Genomic DNA, 13,939 nt, shown 5'->3' with positions numbered 1-13,939 from the left:
CATGTAGTAAATATTTATGGTGTGCACGAAATGTGCAAAGCACTGTGCTCCGTGCATAAAGGGATTGTGCTTTCAGCCCCACCAGAGTAAACAGTGAAGTGAAAGAGAACAAAGTGGACATGAGCAAATATATGATTAGACCTTGTGAGAAGCAGATGAGCAGAGTGCTAAGGAATATTTTGGGACTGAGTGGGGGTGGGGAGCAGGAAATGAAAGCAACCTACTTAGCATCATGGGTGATGTTTTTTCTAAAGAGACTGAAAAATGAGAAGGAACCAGCAACTCAAATAGCATTCCAGCTGAAAGGATTAATATGTGCAAGGGCCTTGGGGATGGAAAGAGCTTGACATGTTTGGGAACCTTGAAGGACACCAAAATGACTACAGCATGAGCAAGAAATAGATTAGGCCAAGACGATGAGTAGCCCAAGGTGAAGTAGGAGATAGACTAATGCAGGACCTGATGGGCCATAAAAAGAAGCTAAGAAATTTATCCAGCCACGGTGGAAAGCCATTCAGTTATTTGAAGGAAAATTATCTACTTCTTTTATGCTTAAAAAGGCTTGTTCTGGCTGCTGTAAGAAGAATGGGTAGTAGGAGAGGAAAGTCTTACTGGGAGACCAATATGGAGGCTTTGGCATTAACCCAGAAGAGGGATGACTAAAGATGGTACTGATGGAGATGGAGAGAAGTGGAGAGATTTAATACAGAACTTGAAGGCAGAATTAAGAAAACTTGTTGTTGAATTAGAAGTGGAGAGTGTTGCAAAAGAAGGGATCAACTATAACTTCCAAGTTTCTGGCTTGAGGAACTGCGTGGGGGTGGTTGGTGCCATTTACAGAGATAGAGAAGTTGAGAAGGAAGGTTGGGGTGAGTTTAGGAATCGAGAATTTGTTTAGTTACATGTTCACTTTAAGATGTGCCCCAGGTCATGGATAATGCCAAGAAACTAGTGGTATATTTAAGTTTGCAATTCTGGGGAAGGTTTGGGCTGGAGGTAAAAATATGGGAGTTTTCAGGAGTGCCTAGGTGGCTCAGTCGGTTAAGCATCTGCCTTCAGCTCGGGTCATGATCTTGGGGTCCTGGGATCGAGCCCCACATCGGGCTTCCTGCTCAGAGGGGGTCTGCTTCTCCCTCTCCTTGTGCCTCTCCCCCATCCCACTCATGCTTCTGTTTGCTCTCACTCTCTCTCTCTCTCATCATATAAATATTTCATCTCAAAGGAATAGATGGGAACACCTAAGAAGATCATGAAAATAGAGCAGAGAGAAGCCCAACTCCATTAGGCCTCTGGATAATCCAAAATTTAAGATGGGAGATTGTTGGGCTGCATTGGCATTTTAACTATAAACGATTGGGCTTTGGCCCAGATGATTATTACCTACAGAAGCTATCTTGATTAAGTTCAAAGTTGCCTTATGTTGTATGAAAGCAAAAGTACATTTTAATCAGCTAGTCCATATGTTTTATACAGATAGTGTGTAATAGGCCCTGTCAAAAATAGATTCCTTTAATCAGCAATGTTGCATAGAATCCTATGTCTTAAGATAGTCTTATTTATTCTGATTTCTTCTTCCTAAAATGAATAAACAATGCATTCAGTGTGGCAATAGCATGTTACAAATCATTTCATCAAAGGTAATAAAATTAAATATCATCTCTGTGAGTTGTTGTAGAGGACTGTTTAACATTTACAAGAATTTGACTTCCAAATCCTTCAAGCGCTTTGGATTTGCATAATGTGTTTGTACTTTCAGGATTTTCCAGTTGAAAGGCTTTGAAGTTCTGTGGCAAAAACTGAAAGAAATTGGAAATTTGTGTAATTTCAAGGTGAATGCTTGTAATATAGTAGTATAATTGGAAAGTACATGGAAGGGGAAACTTGTGAAAATGTTACTACTATTAACTTAGTGCTTTGAAATTTCACAGTAGAAAGATAATATGCAAAATTCTTAATGAGTGCTCCAGAAACATTAAGTAGGTATTTCTAATCAACAAAATTAAAATGTTTCATCTTTAGGTTGTTTTAAAGCAGTAGACCCTGAACTTGAACCCAATTCCAGAGTCTTCGCTCCTTCCTCCTCTCCATGCCACCACTGAAAAGTTTTGTGTAAGGATATAAATTTATCAAAGTACAGAGTGTTTCCTTACGAATCAAAAGACTCAATTTAGCAAATAAAGAATTGAAATATTGTTCACATTGGTCATAGTATTGATAATGGAGATTTTGAAACTATTTCCTTTTTCTAAATTCAAAACCACATTCCCATGGTGGGGGGTGGGAAGAAGGCTCTGTTAAATGATCATTGTGTCTCCTCCCCAACTGTCCAGTCTTACTCTTTTAGTTTATTTTCATAGATTTTTTATATGTGAACTTGCTTGTCTTTTTGTATTATTTCTGTGTTTTTTTCCCCCATGACGACACCATTCATTCATTCATTCCATAATCTACTTATTGCCCACGGTATGCCAAGAACCGTGTTAATCCTAGAAATGAACTGATGAACAGACTAGGATTTCTGTGAGTGCAGGAATTAAGGTAATCTGGTGGTAAGGACTTCTAATCGAAAGTGCTTCTTCCTGTCTCTCTTCTCTCGGCTGGTGTAAACGTAGGGATGTAAGTAAACCAGCTGGCGAACTTGGAAGCTTTGGGTGTCTTTTTCATGAAGGGTCAATAAGAAATGTTCACCTTCTATGTTAGGATTTATTAACCTCTGGAGAGGCAGATTGGCTTGGGATTGAATTTCTGGTATGTTTAGCATAGAATTAGGTATAACAGCAATGAACTCATGTATGCTTCTGCATAACTCATGCTACAGACACTGGCCTTGCCCTCCACGGAGTTGAATTTGGTTGCATTTAACAAGAGAATTTCTAGCAAACCATTCCTACATATCATTGCACCTGTGGCTTAATTTTTGAATTCTCTGTTCTCTGTATTTCCAAATGGGAAAGGATAAATTTCTTAAGATGAATACAGGGCTAGAAACATGTCTTTTTATAACAAGGTATCTAGTTTTGGTGTCCCATAAACTGTCTAATACCAGTTTGCACTCCCAAAGGATACTTCTGTTGAAACACTTTGCATTGGTTTAGAACTGTAAAAGAAGATTGTGTAATTCCTGATTCCACATTAATGAGATTTTCTGTTTCATTCCTATGTTGGGGCCACCAAGAATAGTACGGGCACAGCAGTTATAAAGCAAGCTGTGATTGGACTGGTCTGTATCTTAATGGATTGGGTTTTTTGTTTGTTTGTTTGGTTGGTTGGTTGGTTGGTTGGTTGGTTGGTTGGTTTAATGCATAGATTTCCAATCTGTCATTTTTTTTCCAGTTGGACTTCTGAATATGTTTGGTTTTTTTGCTGAGTGTGTGGTTTGTTTTTAGCTGCTGATTTTTAGTCAGACTGTACAGGAGGGATAACAAAAGGCCTTAATTTTGAAATGTGAAATTTTTTTAGGCATTTGCTCTCAAAAGCTCTTTTTGAGTGACTTGAGATTTTTGCAGCAGCCACAGTATCCAACTTGGAAAAATCTGCATTCTCAGCAGCTTTACTACTTTAAAAAATATCCTTACACTAGCTCTTTTAGGAAGCAAGGAGACAGCTTTGCTAAAAGTAATGAGTTGTACAAACCACAGATGGTCTGCTTGCTGGAAATTACTGGAAAGGACTACAAAATGTTGGGTTTTAGGGGCACAGCCATTTACATACTTCCGTGTATTTTTGTATACATACACATTTGTTAGTATACAACAGATTAATGTGGCAAAGAGTGAATTTGTATAGCTAGTACCAGTTCTGTAGATTTCTGGAATTTTGCAAAGTGCTTTCACATGAATTAACACATCTTATGCCCACAATAACTCTCTTGGGTAAAGTAGGCAGATAGCATGACTACCACCATTATGGGTAAGAAAATAAGAGGTCTACAAAGCCCAGGTCCTTGCCAAATGTCCCATGGCTGGGAAATGTCACAGCTGAAATTTATCTCTATCCCCTAATTCCAAAGTGTGGCCTTTTGGCCAAAATGTACTGCTTGGATTCCAACATCCCTGTCTCTTTCTCTAAACCTCAGCTGCCCCCTCTAAAAATAAGGAATATGATACTACCTCATAGGTTTATTGTGATCAGTGAATGAAATAATGTATATATGGCCTGTGCCCTGTATATTATAAACACTCAGTGACTGTTTATGTTTGCTTGTGTTTTTGTTTAAAGCAAATAACAATACTCACCACATGCTAAGTATTTTAAGTGCTTTTATAAAGGTTAACTTAATCCTCATGTCAATTTTATGACACAGGTATTATTTATACCTCCATTTTACATATGAGATGGCCAAGGCAAGGAGAGGTTAAGAAAATTTTCCAAGGTTACAAGCCAGTAAATATTAGATTAGAGATTCAATTCTGGGGCATGTGGCCCTATGTCCATAGTCTGAACCACTCTGCTATTATTCTGGAAGCACACAGTCAAATATATGCACATGTGGCTTTTATACTCTATTGTTTTACCATTTTAAATTCCTCTGACCTATGGAATATTCTCATTATACTATAGTAGATTTTCTCAACTGTTGCTACCGTACCCCAGGGCATCCTAAGACTTTACTAGGTGTATAGTAGAACATTCATTTTTCTCAAATAGCTACAGAACTTGGAAACATATCCAGTTAGTTCTAATAAAGGTACAATTTGAATTCCATTTGATGGAAGATGTAATGCCAGTGAAGAACTCAAACTAAATGAAACCATTTTTCTCCTTATGCATTGAAATCATAGCAGGATTTAGTTTAGGCTTAAGGTAGAATTCTATCATGTAGTATTTAGACAAAATAACAAAACTATTAGAAGATACAGAGCGTGGCAAGCAAAGAAAGATGACAATCATTGCTTGGCTAAGACTTGAATGGAAAATGATAGAAGGCTAGTGATAGTAGATGAAAACCCTACAATGTGAGAGAAAAAGGAAAGGAATGACCAATAGGGTATGACAAATAATAAACAATAGTAATAAAGGGCTAAAGGTAAAGAAGCTTAGAGACGGTGTCTCCATGGGCAAAGCTATTGAAATAGACAATCAACCCAGATCTTTGGGAGCAGTCCTCTATGGTTGGTAACATAAAGCCACACTTAGTCCCCGTTGGTGCAAGCCCTGAGCTTTGGGAAGCCCATTAACTCATTTAAGCCAAAAGATGCATACATTCTACTCAGTGATTTGGAAAATACATGGAAGGTTTCTCATGTTTCTAGTAAAGTAGAAATAAATTATGTAAGAATGAAATTTAGTTGATGACTATGAAAGTAATCTCATTTAAATTAGTTGGTATTGGAAGTTATCTGCCACTTACTTTTTTCTCTAGTTCCTGTGACTTCACATTTCATCATTGTCCTGCAGGACTTCCCTTGCTGCTTGGAGAACTAGTTGAAATTGGCATGAATCCATTTTCTACAGAGTAGGAAGTTCAAAGCCTTCTTCATACTTTCTTTCAAGTTGTTGTCCTTCCCATGATTCTCTGGGCTCCACCTCCGCTTAAGAGTTTGCTATTTTAAGTGAGTTCACACAGATTTAAAAAATATTTCCACTCAAGCGAACTATTCAATGGATTCAGTTGTTTTCCAAAAGATTAGGGGATTTTCATAGGAGAGAGATCACATTGTACACCACAGAAAAGACTGCCATTTACCTTAAGCTTTATCTCTGCTCCTTCCCCCAAATCCATATTGCAGAAAAGGTGAGACCCCCTACAAAATGCCGGGCAGTCCCTGAGTAGTGCAGCAGCAAAGGATCCTGAGAAACTGTTCTAGTTTCCGCAGCATCCCTTGGAGGTTTGAAGAACAAAATTCCATCCTCCCTCACGTCCTTTTAGAAAGAGATTGGAACTCCCATTTTCTGAGACCATCCTGGGTAGGTGCTGTGCTACGCATTTTCACAGAGGATATTTACTTAATCCACAGAACCTGTCTGGGTGTGTTTTATCCCCATTTTATAGATGAGAAAACTGAGTCTCAGAAAAGTGTCCAACATCGTTACCATGCTGAGTAAAGGTGGTGGAATACATGTGGTGAAGAGAAGGAATAGTTCTTTTCTGCTCAAAAACAGAGCAACAAGAAAGGGCAAAGATTATGAAACACTAGATAGTCTGCCTAGTGGCACAATGCCAAAAGGGATGGCTCCTTTTACTCACTTCCTCTTCTCCATCTGAGATGTTGGCATTCATTTGCCTTTGGAAATGCAAAGCGCATTAAACAAAGATTCTTTTGGTGCCTAGAGATTATTTTTGTCTCTATTTGTAATGTTTCATTTAGTATCAATGAGTATTTTATCTCATGTACACCTACATATTCCATTATGCTATTTACATTTGTTTAACACGTTTAATTAAGAACATTGTTAAAAATTAAGACTTCCCTTCATGAAATTTGGAAATTGAAGGTAGCAGTTTGCACGTTTCCTTGCCAATCATAGTAGTCATTTTTAGGGTCTTTAAAGGGGCAATCCAATTACCCACACAGTTCTGCTTTCTAAAAACATGCACAGGGAAGTCTTTTCTTAGGCAAGCCAGCGAAGCTACTAGCAGTGTTCCAGACTCCAGCAACAACATGAAAACGGGACACCCTTCAGGTGTTGACTGGGAAGAGTATCTGGTGAGGAATGGCAAAAGGAACAGGGAAAATGCCGTAGGGCTATTTTCTGCTTGCCTTTGGCCCTCAGAGCACACAACTACGCCTTTTGCTCATTCCAAAGAGGCTATTTAAAAAGGACTTGTGGATGGGGCACCTGGGTGGCGCAGTCCTTAAGCGTCTGCCTTCGGCTCAGGGCGTGATCCCGGCATTACGGGATCGAGCCCCACATCAGGCTCCTCTGCTATGAGCCTGCTTCTTCCTCTCCCACTCCCCCTGCTTGTGTTCCCTCTCTCGCTGACTGTCTCTCTCTGTCACATAAATAAATAAATAAATAAATAAATAAATAAATAAATAAATCTTTTTAAAAAATAAATAAAAAAATAAAAAGGACTTGTGGGACACGGAGACATTTTTAAGTGATGTGAAACTTCATCAGTTGTGGTATCTAGAACTGTCTCAAATCTAAGCTGTCATTGCTGACATGTTGTAATATGCGACTTTAGTAACTGATCAATTCTGAAACAGGTGATAAAAATAGACTATATGAATTTGAGATAAAACTTGTCACACTTACACTTTAAAATAATCTTTTCTGAGAACTAGAGAATGACTGGTTTTCTTTCTGTAAAATTTAGCACCTCTCTCTCAAATTCTGACTCCCTTGAGCTCTCCTCCACCAAAAAGCTTGCTTTAGAGTAAAATTCAAATTTAATTTTGAAATAAAGTTTGCGGGATGAGCTATAGAAACTTGACATTAAAAAATTTGTTATAGTTTTTTTATCATATAATTGATGTACAATGTTATATTAGTTTTAGGTTCCTAACAATCTATACATTTCCCAGTACTCACCATGGTAAGTGTAGTCACCATCTGTCACCATACAACATGATTACAACACAATTGACTGTATTCCCTATGCTGTATTTTTTCCACCCCATGACTTATTTATAACTAGAAGTTTGTACCTCTTAATCTCCTTTACGTATTTTACCCAAGAAAATTGACATTTTTGTTGGTGGAAAATGGTCAAATATTGGTGATTTCATGGAGTTTATAGGGTTCAATATTATATTTCTAGTGTAATCTAAGTCTTAGTGCGTCTATGTGTGCTTTTCTGGGAAGCCATGTTGGGACAAATTAACTTTGTTGCCTCAGTGACCTGCAACTTATTTCTTAACTTATTAATTTTGATGCCTGTCTTAGTTGTGTGTAGTACTACTGTAACATTCAGCTCCAGCGCACAAACTCCAGACTAGGACAAGAGTGGTGTTATTGGGAAGACAAAGGCATTAAAAACAGTAGATAACCCCGTGCAAAGTAAATCCACATCTCCTCAACTATGTGGTACACTGGGTGATTTTTGCTAGCTACTCCTTGAAGGACATTGCATGCAGCTTGCTTAACTTTGAGATATAGGGGTGCCAGGGTGGTGCAGTCCTTAAGCATCTGCGTTCGGCTCAGGGCATGATCCCAGCGTTCTGGGATCGAGCCCCACATCAGGCTCTTCCACTGGGAGCCTGCTTCTTCCTCTCCCACTCCCCCTCTTGTGTTCCCTCTCTCGCTGGCTGTCTCTATCTCTGTCAAATAAATAAATAAAATCTTTAAAAAAAAAAACAACTTTGAGATATAGCCTTCATTCAAACTTTGACAGAGCAGCCGGAGTGACTCTTTTAAAATTCGTTTAAAGGAAAGGATCCTTCCTTAGATTCACTCTACTTTGGTCATTGTTGGGAGGCTAAAGGCCAATATTATCATTCTATTTCTTTTTACTGTCACTTTTTGTAGCAAGTAGCCATTTAGTAACTAACATATAATCTTCATTGTAAATGAATAAGTTAAAAAGTTGGTCAGTTTCATATGGATAGTATCACATATATCCAGAAAAATCTGCAAAAATCACAGATTATTAGATTTTCACAAAGTAAACACGTCCTGGTACCCAGAACCCCGATAACATTGCTAGAATCCCACAAACCCCTTCTTGCCTCCATCAGTGTAATAACTCCCAGTACTTATCCTACCCACACTTTTGATATCAGAGGTGGTTTTGCTTCTATTCGAACTTTATATTAATGGAATCACACAGTATGCGTTCTTTGGTACTGGGCTTCCTTTGCCCAGCATCGTTTTCGTGAAAACATCCCTTGCTGTTCCAAGTAGTTGTAGCTCATTCGTTTCCATTGCTGTATAAAGTTTCATTGTACAAGTATTATCACAATTCATTTACCCTTTTCTACTGTTAGTAGACATTTGGGTTGTGTTTGGTATTAGGGTATTACAGATAGTGCCTCTATGAACATTTGTGACTGTGTCTTTGGGTGAACATATTGTTTAGGATATATGCTAGGAATAGAATTGGTGAGTAAAAAGGTGCAGGCCTTCAGCTAAGCAGATAATGCCAGACGTTTGTCCAAAGTGCTCATACCAGTTTACACACCCACCATCAGCTGCTGGTGAATTCCGGTAACTCCTTATCACCACAGTTAATATCATGTCTTTCACATTGAAGCCATTCTGATGGGTGTGTCATTAGTGGAATTCAGTCTTAAGTAGTGTGTCTTGTGACTAACGATGTTGAGCACTTTTTAACATATTTGCTGGCAATTTGGATAAAGCAGTTCAATTTTCATGAATACTAAGTAGGTGATATGTGGGTATGGATAAAATCATATGGGTGATGGTGAAATTGCTAAAATTTAATAAACACTGCTTTCATTAATGAATCTTTTACTAATATTTATTCCTTTAAAAAAGCTTTTGCTCTAGTAAATTCAATTAAATAGAAGCTTTAGAGTTAATTATGAATAACCCCCTCTGGGGAATGATGTGAGACTACCAAGGTCCATGTCATAGGAAGCTGCCCAGAGGAGGCCATTTATTTTCAATATAACTATTCTTTATAAGACAACAGATTTGTACAAATATTAGTGAAAGAAATACAACAAAAATAATTTTAATGGTTAGATAACAGTCTTTCTATAGTTTAAATTTTTCTCAAAATTAGTAAAGGAAAAAGTAAAAATATAGTGTGATAACTATATTAACTCACAGTGTACTACGGATGGTATGGTCTAGCAATAAGATACACATTTTTTTAAGAATTTATTGTGGGGGGCAAAGGGAGGAGAGAGAAACCCAAGCAGACTCTGCAGTAAGTGTGGAGCCCGACACTGGGCTCAGTCTCACAACCCCAAGATCACGACCTGAGCCAAAACCAGGAGTCAGACACTCAGCTGACTGTGCCACCAGGTGCCCCAGATACACATTGTTAAGTGGTATGATCTTTGACAACTTCTTTGACTCTTGCCAGGGTGTCTCTACGCCTATATGTATGTTACTATTTGTAAACAGTGTCTTGAGGTCCAGCCCTGATTCCCAACCAAAAACATAACAATTTCACCAGTTGCTGCATGAACAGTCTACTTGTAGATGCTCCAAATCTGAAGGTCCTTGGAAGTCTTCTTGCCCAACCCCATTCTCCCACTCAGCCTACTTCTCCTCCCTCCTCCCTCCCCAATCCCCCCTCTGCCAACATCTGCTTTTATAGTCAATGAATATTAGCCAACATTTTTGATAATCAGCAAAGTGACACAAACTCTGAACTTTTTACCGCAAATCTGTAATGCAACTCCTGCTTGTATTCTAGAAATTATGCGATGCCAAGGGACTGTGCTTCCGTGGGAGCATATTTTAACAGTCCTTCGTGCTCCCATAAGAAATCTTAACCCATTTTATCTCCTATACCAGAAATCTTGGAATCCTCTTTCTCCTCCCTTGTTATCAATCTGACCTCAAGCCTTGGCTACTCTTTCTTCAAAGTGTTAATTTTTTTCCTTTGGGTAACAGACCCCTGTAAAATAAAAATAATTGGGTGACAGGAGCTTCATCTTTTTGTTGTTTTCTTGCTTTGCTGTCTCAGAAGGTTAATATGTCTAAGGTTCAAAGCTTAAGTGATAGAGATGGTGTTTGAGCCTAGATTTTCTAATTCCAATGTCAATGGTCTTAAAACGCTATGCTATACATAGTGCCAGAGGAGGCCATTTTTTTTTTATTTATAATGATTTTTTATTATATTATGTTAGTCACCATACAGTACATCCCCGGTTTCCGATGTAAGGCTCGATGATTCATTAGTTGTGTATAACACTCAGTGCACCATGCAATACGTGCCCTCCTTACTACCCATCACCAGCCTATCCCATTCCCTCACCCCCCTCCCCTCTGAGGTCCTCAGTTTGTTTCTCATAGTCCATAGTCTCTCATGTTTCATTCCCCCTTCTGATTACCCCCCTTTCTTTATCCTTTTCTTCCCCTACTGATCATCCTAGTTCTTATGTTCCATAGATGAGAGAAATCATAAGATAGTTGTCTTTCTCTGCTTGACTTATTTCACTTAGCATTATCTCCTCCAGTGCCGTCCATGTTGTAGCAAATGTTGAGAACTCGTTCTTTCTGATAGCTGAGTAATATTCCATTGTATATATGGACCACAACTTCTTAATCCAGTCATCTGTTGAAGGGCATCTCAGCTCCTTCCACGATTTAGCTATTGTGGACATTGCTGCTATGAACATTGGGGTACATATGGCCCTCCTCTTTACTACGTCTGTATCTTTGGGGTAAACACCCAGTAGTGCAATGGCTGGATCATAGGGTAGCTCAATTTTTAACTTTTTAAGGGACCTCCACACTGTTTTCCAGAGTGGCTGTACCAACTTGCATTCCCACCAACAATGTAGGAGGGATCCCCTTTCTCCACATCCTCTCCAACAATTGTTTCTTGCCTTGTCTATTTTTGCCATTCTAACTGGCGTAAGGTGGTATCTCAGTGTGGTTTTGATTTGAATTTCCTTGATGGCTAATGATTTTGAACATTTTTTCATGTGTCTGTTAGCCATTTGTATGTCTTCATTGGAAAAGTGTCTGTTCATATCTTCTGCCCATTTTTTGATTTGTTTATTTGTTTCTCGTGTATTGAGTTTGAGAAGTTCTTTGTAGATCTTGGATACCAGTCCTTTATCTGTAGTGTCATTTGCAAATATATTCTCCCATTCTGTGGGCTGCCTCTTAGTTTTTCTGACTGTTTCCTTGGCTGTGCAGAAACTTTTAATCTTGATGAAGTCCCATAAATTCATTTTATCTTTTGTTTCTCTTGCCTTTGGGGATGTATCATGAAAAAGGGTGCTTTGGCCGATGTCGTAGAGGTTGCTGCCTATGTTCTCAGAGGAGGCCATTTTTAAGCTGAGTCTAGAAACATAAGCAGGACCTGACAGTGGGGGAGAATATAGAAGAATGTACTAGAAAAGCCTAAATAAAGTCTGGAGGTATAAACATGTGCAAAACTTAGGAAATTGCAAATGTCAAGTGTGATTAGTATAACTGATAAAACTACCAACTTGTTTTCTATGAGGACTCTAGACTTGAAAAATGACACCTAGTGTTAGCTTCTGGAAGTACCATGAGCCAAGAGTAGACTGGGCTTAAGGTTTAGTTATGCTTACAAATAAAAAGTTGTATAGCTTGAAGTATTTGCATTTATCTCATATCACTTATCAGTAATTTTTACACCAGGAGAAACATTCTCTATTCATGAGTGGGGAAAATGTTTTATGGATAGCTTTTTGCTTTCCATGTGAGTTCTGATGTCAGCTCTCTAAAATGTAGAAGTGAGCAATCCATGAGAATGTCTGGAGAAATAATGTGAACTCTATAATTCTTACAGCTAAGATACTATTATAGATTAAACAGAAAAGCCCTGGCAGCCTCTAGTTACCCAAATAATCATTTCATTATCTCTTTCTGGGTTGCAATTATTTATTTCTAACTAGTGTTTTACTATAGCATTAAAGATACTCCTTTTGCAACTAAAAGCGGTTGCCAATGCAGTATCTTTGTCTGACACCACATTTTAGTTTGCTGTTAGAAAAATAAAAGTCCTTTATTGCCTTACATTCTAATACCTTTCAGCAAAACCTTTTAAAATGATTAGGCAGAAGATTTTTCCCCCCAACTACTTTCACAAATTTTTGAAGAATTTAAAATACTATAGGGAAGGTCTATAATTTCTGAATAAACCTCGTTCTATTTCAGGGCCAAGTATTAACTCAGTTGTTGAAAAAAAATTATGATGGAAATAAAGTTGAAACAAGTGTCTCTTGAGTGAGTATTCACAGCATGTGGTGTTCTCTACCTGTAGGTTGAAGAAAAAGTCCCAGTCGGTGGATATTACCGCTCCAGGGTTCAACCCTCTGGCTGCTGCAGGAAAGCAAACCCCACAAGCCAGTAAGTCCCGCACACCCAAGACGCCCATCATTGAGGAAGAGCAGAACAATGCGGCCAATGCCCAGAAGCATCCTTCTCAGAGGAGTGAACTGAAGAGGTTCTACACCATCGGTGAGCACCAATATTTTATGCTTGTGAACAGGTGCAGTCTGTCTGAACAGCCCTGTGAACGGCGTGGCTCTGCAGTTAAATGCCCCCTTGTTTATGGGGTGCGTGTATCTTTCTGCTGGTTGATGTGGTTATTTTCTCATGCGGTTGGAACATGGTGATAGAAGAGTACTGAAAACCTTCCACCAAGTTAAATAAGAGATCAGGCCTGGGGACCATCCATGTCCCGGCCTGAGGGGAGTCAGTCATATGTATAAATGGTTCTCCAGTGTTTGAGTTCATGTTCTCCCACTTTCATTTTTGCCCCCCTCAGCCAACACCACTTCTTGATCTGTGTTTGTTCTTTTCATGTTTCCTCCAGGCTCTCAAGTCTCTGACCGTGTTCGGTCAGGTTGTTGAGACAGTGGTTGATGTACCCCCGTAACTACCAAAGCCACTAAGAGAATAAAGGCTGAGGGTGGACAGATTGCAGTGCAGGTGTGCATTGGCCTTGCCGGTTACTTCACTTTGGAGGGATTGAACCCCATGTAGAACCCATCAGCTAAGAAAATAGTGAACTGTGGGTAGAGTCGTGCAGGCATAATGCCCCTTTTTTTTGCAGAAGGGAGATAAATCTACCCAGGAAGAGGAGATGGAGGGTTGGCTTTGCTTATTATTTCATTTTAGAGAGATTTGGTCATATCCCAAAGCCTTAGAAGTAGAGACTGTGGCTCTATGGGTTTCCCAAAGTTACATAAAAGGGGTCACATTTTATTTGGTATCCACCACCCTAACCCAGTATGAAATGTTCGAAAATTTTGTCTCAGATACTTCAGTGTTCTCATCTAGGGATCACACTCAGGAGGCCAGATTTCTAATTCTGACTCCCACATGGATTTTCTGTGTGACTTTGTCAAGTCAGGTTCTGTGTCTTTCGGTTACG

General features: G+C 38.9%; 1 protein-coding gene across 2 annotated transcripts in view; it reads left to right on the top strand.

Annotated features, from left to right (window-relative positions):
* Positions 1 to 13,939, top strand: part of OXR1 (oxidation resistance 1) — a 433,246-nt gene that overhangs the window by 206,715 nt on the left and 212,592 nt on the right. For both annotated transcript variants that reach the window (XM_045805802.2, XM_045805804.2), the window contains exon 3: positions 12,824 to 13,020. In XM_045805802.2, coding sequence (XP_045661758.2) covers positions 12,824 to 13,020 — 197 coding nt within the window. The remainder of the gene's footprint in view (positions 1 to 12,823; positions 13,021 to 13,939) is intronic.

Source organism: Ursus americanus, chromosome 9, assembly GCF_024610735.1.
Source record: "Ursus americanus isolate L20-20 chromosome 9, mUrsAme1.1.p, whole genome shotgun sequence".
Lineage (NCBI taxonomy): Eukaryota > Metazoa > Chordata > Mammalia > Carnivora > Ursidae > Ursus > Ursus americanus.
The sequence above is the reverse complement of the archived record's forward strand: the minus strand, read 5'-3'. Positions and strand labels throughout refer to the sequence as shown.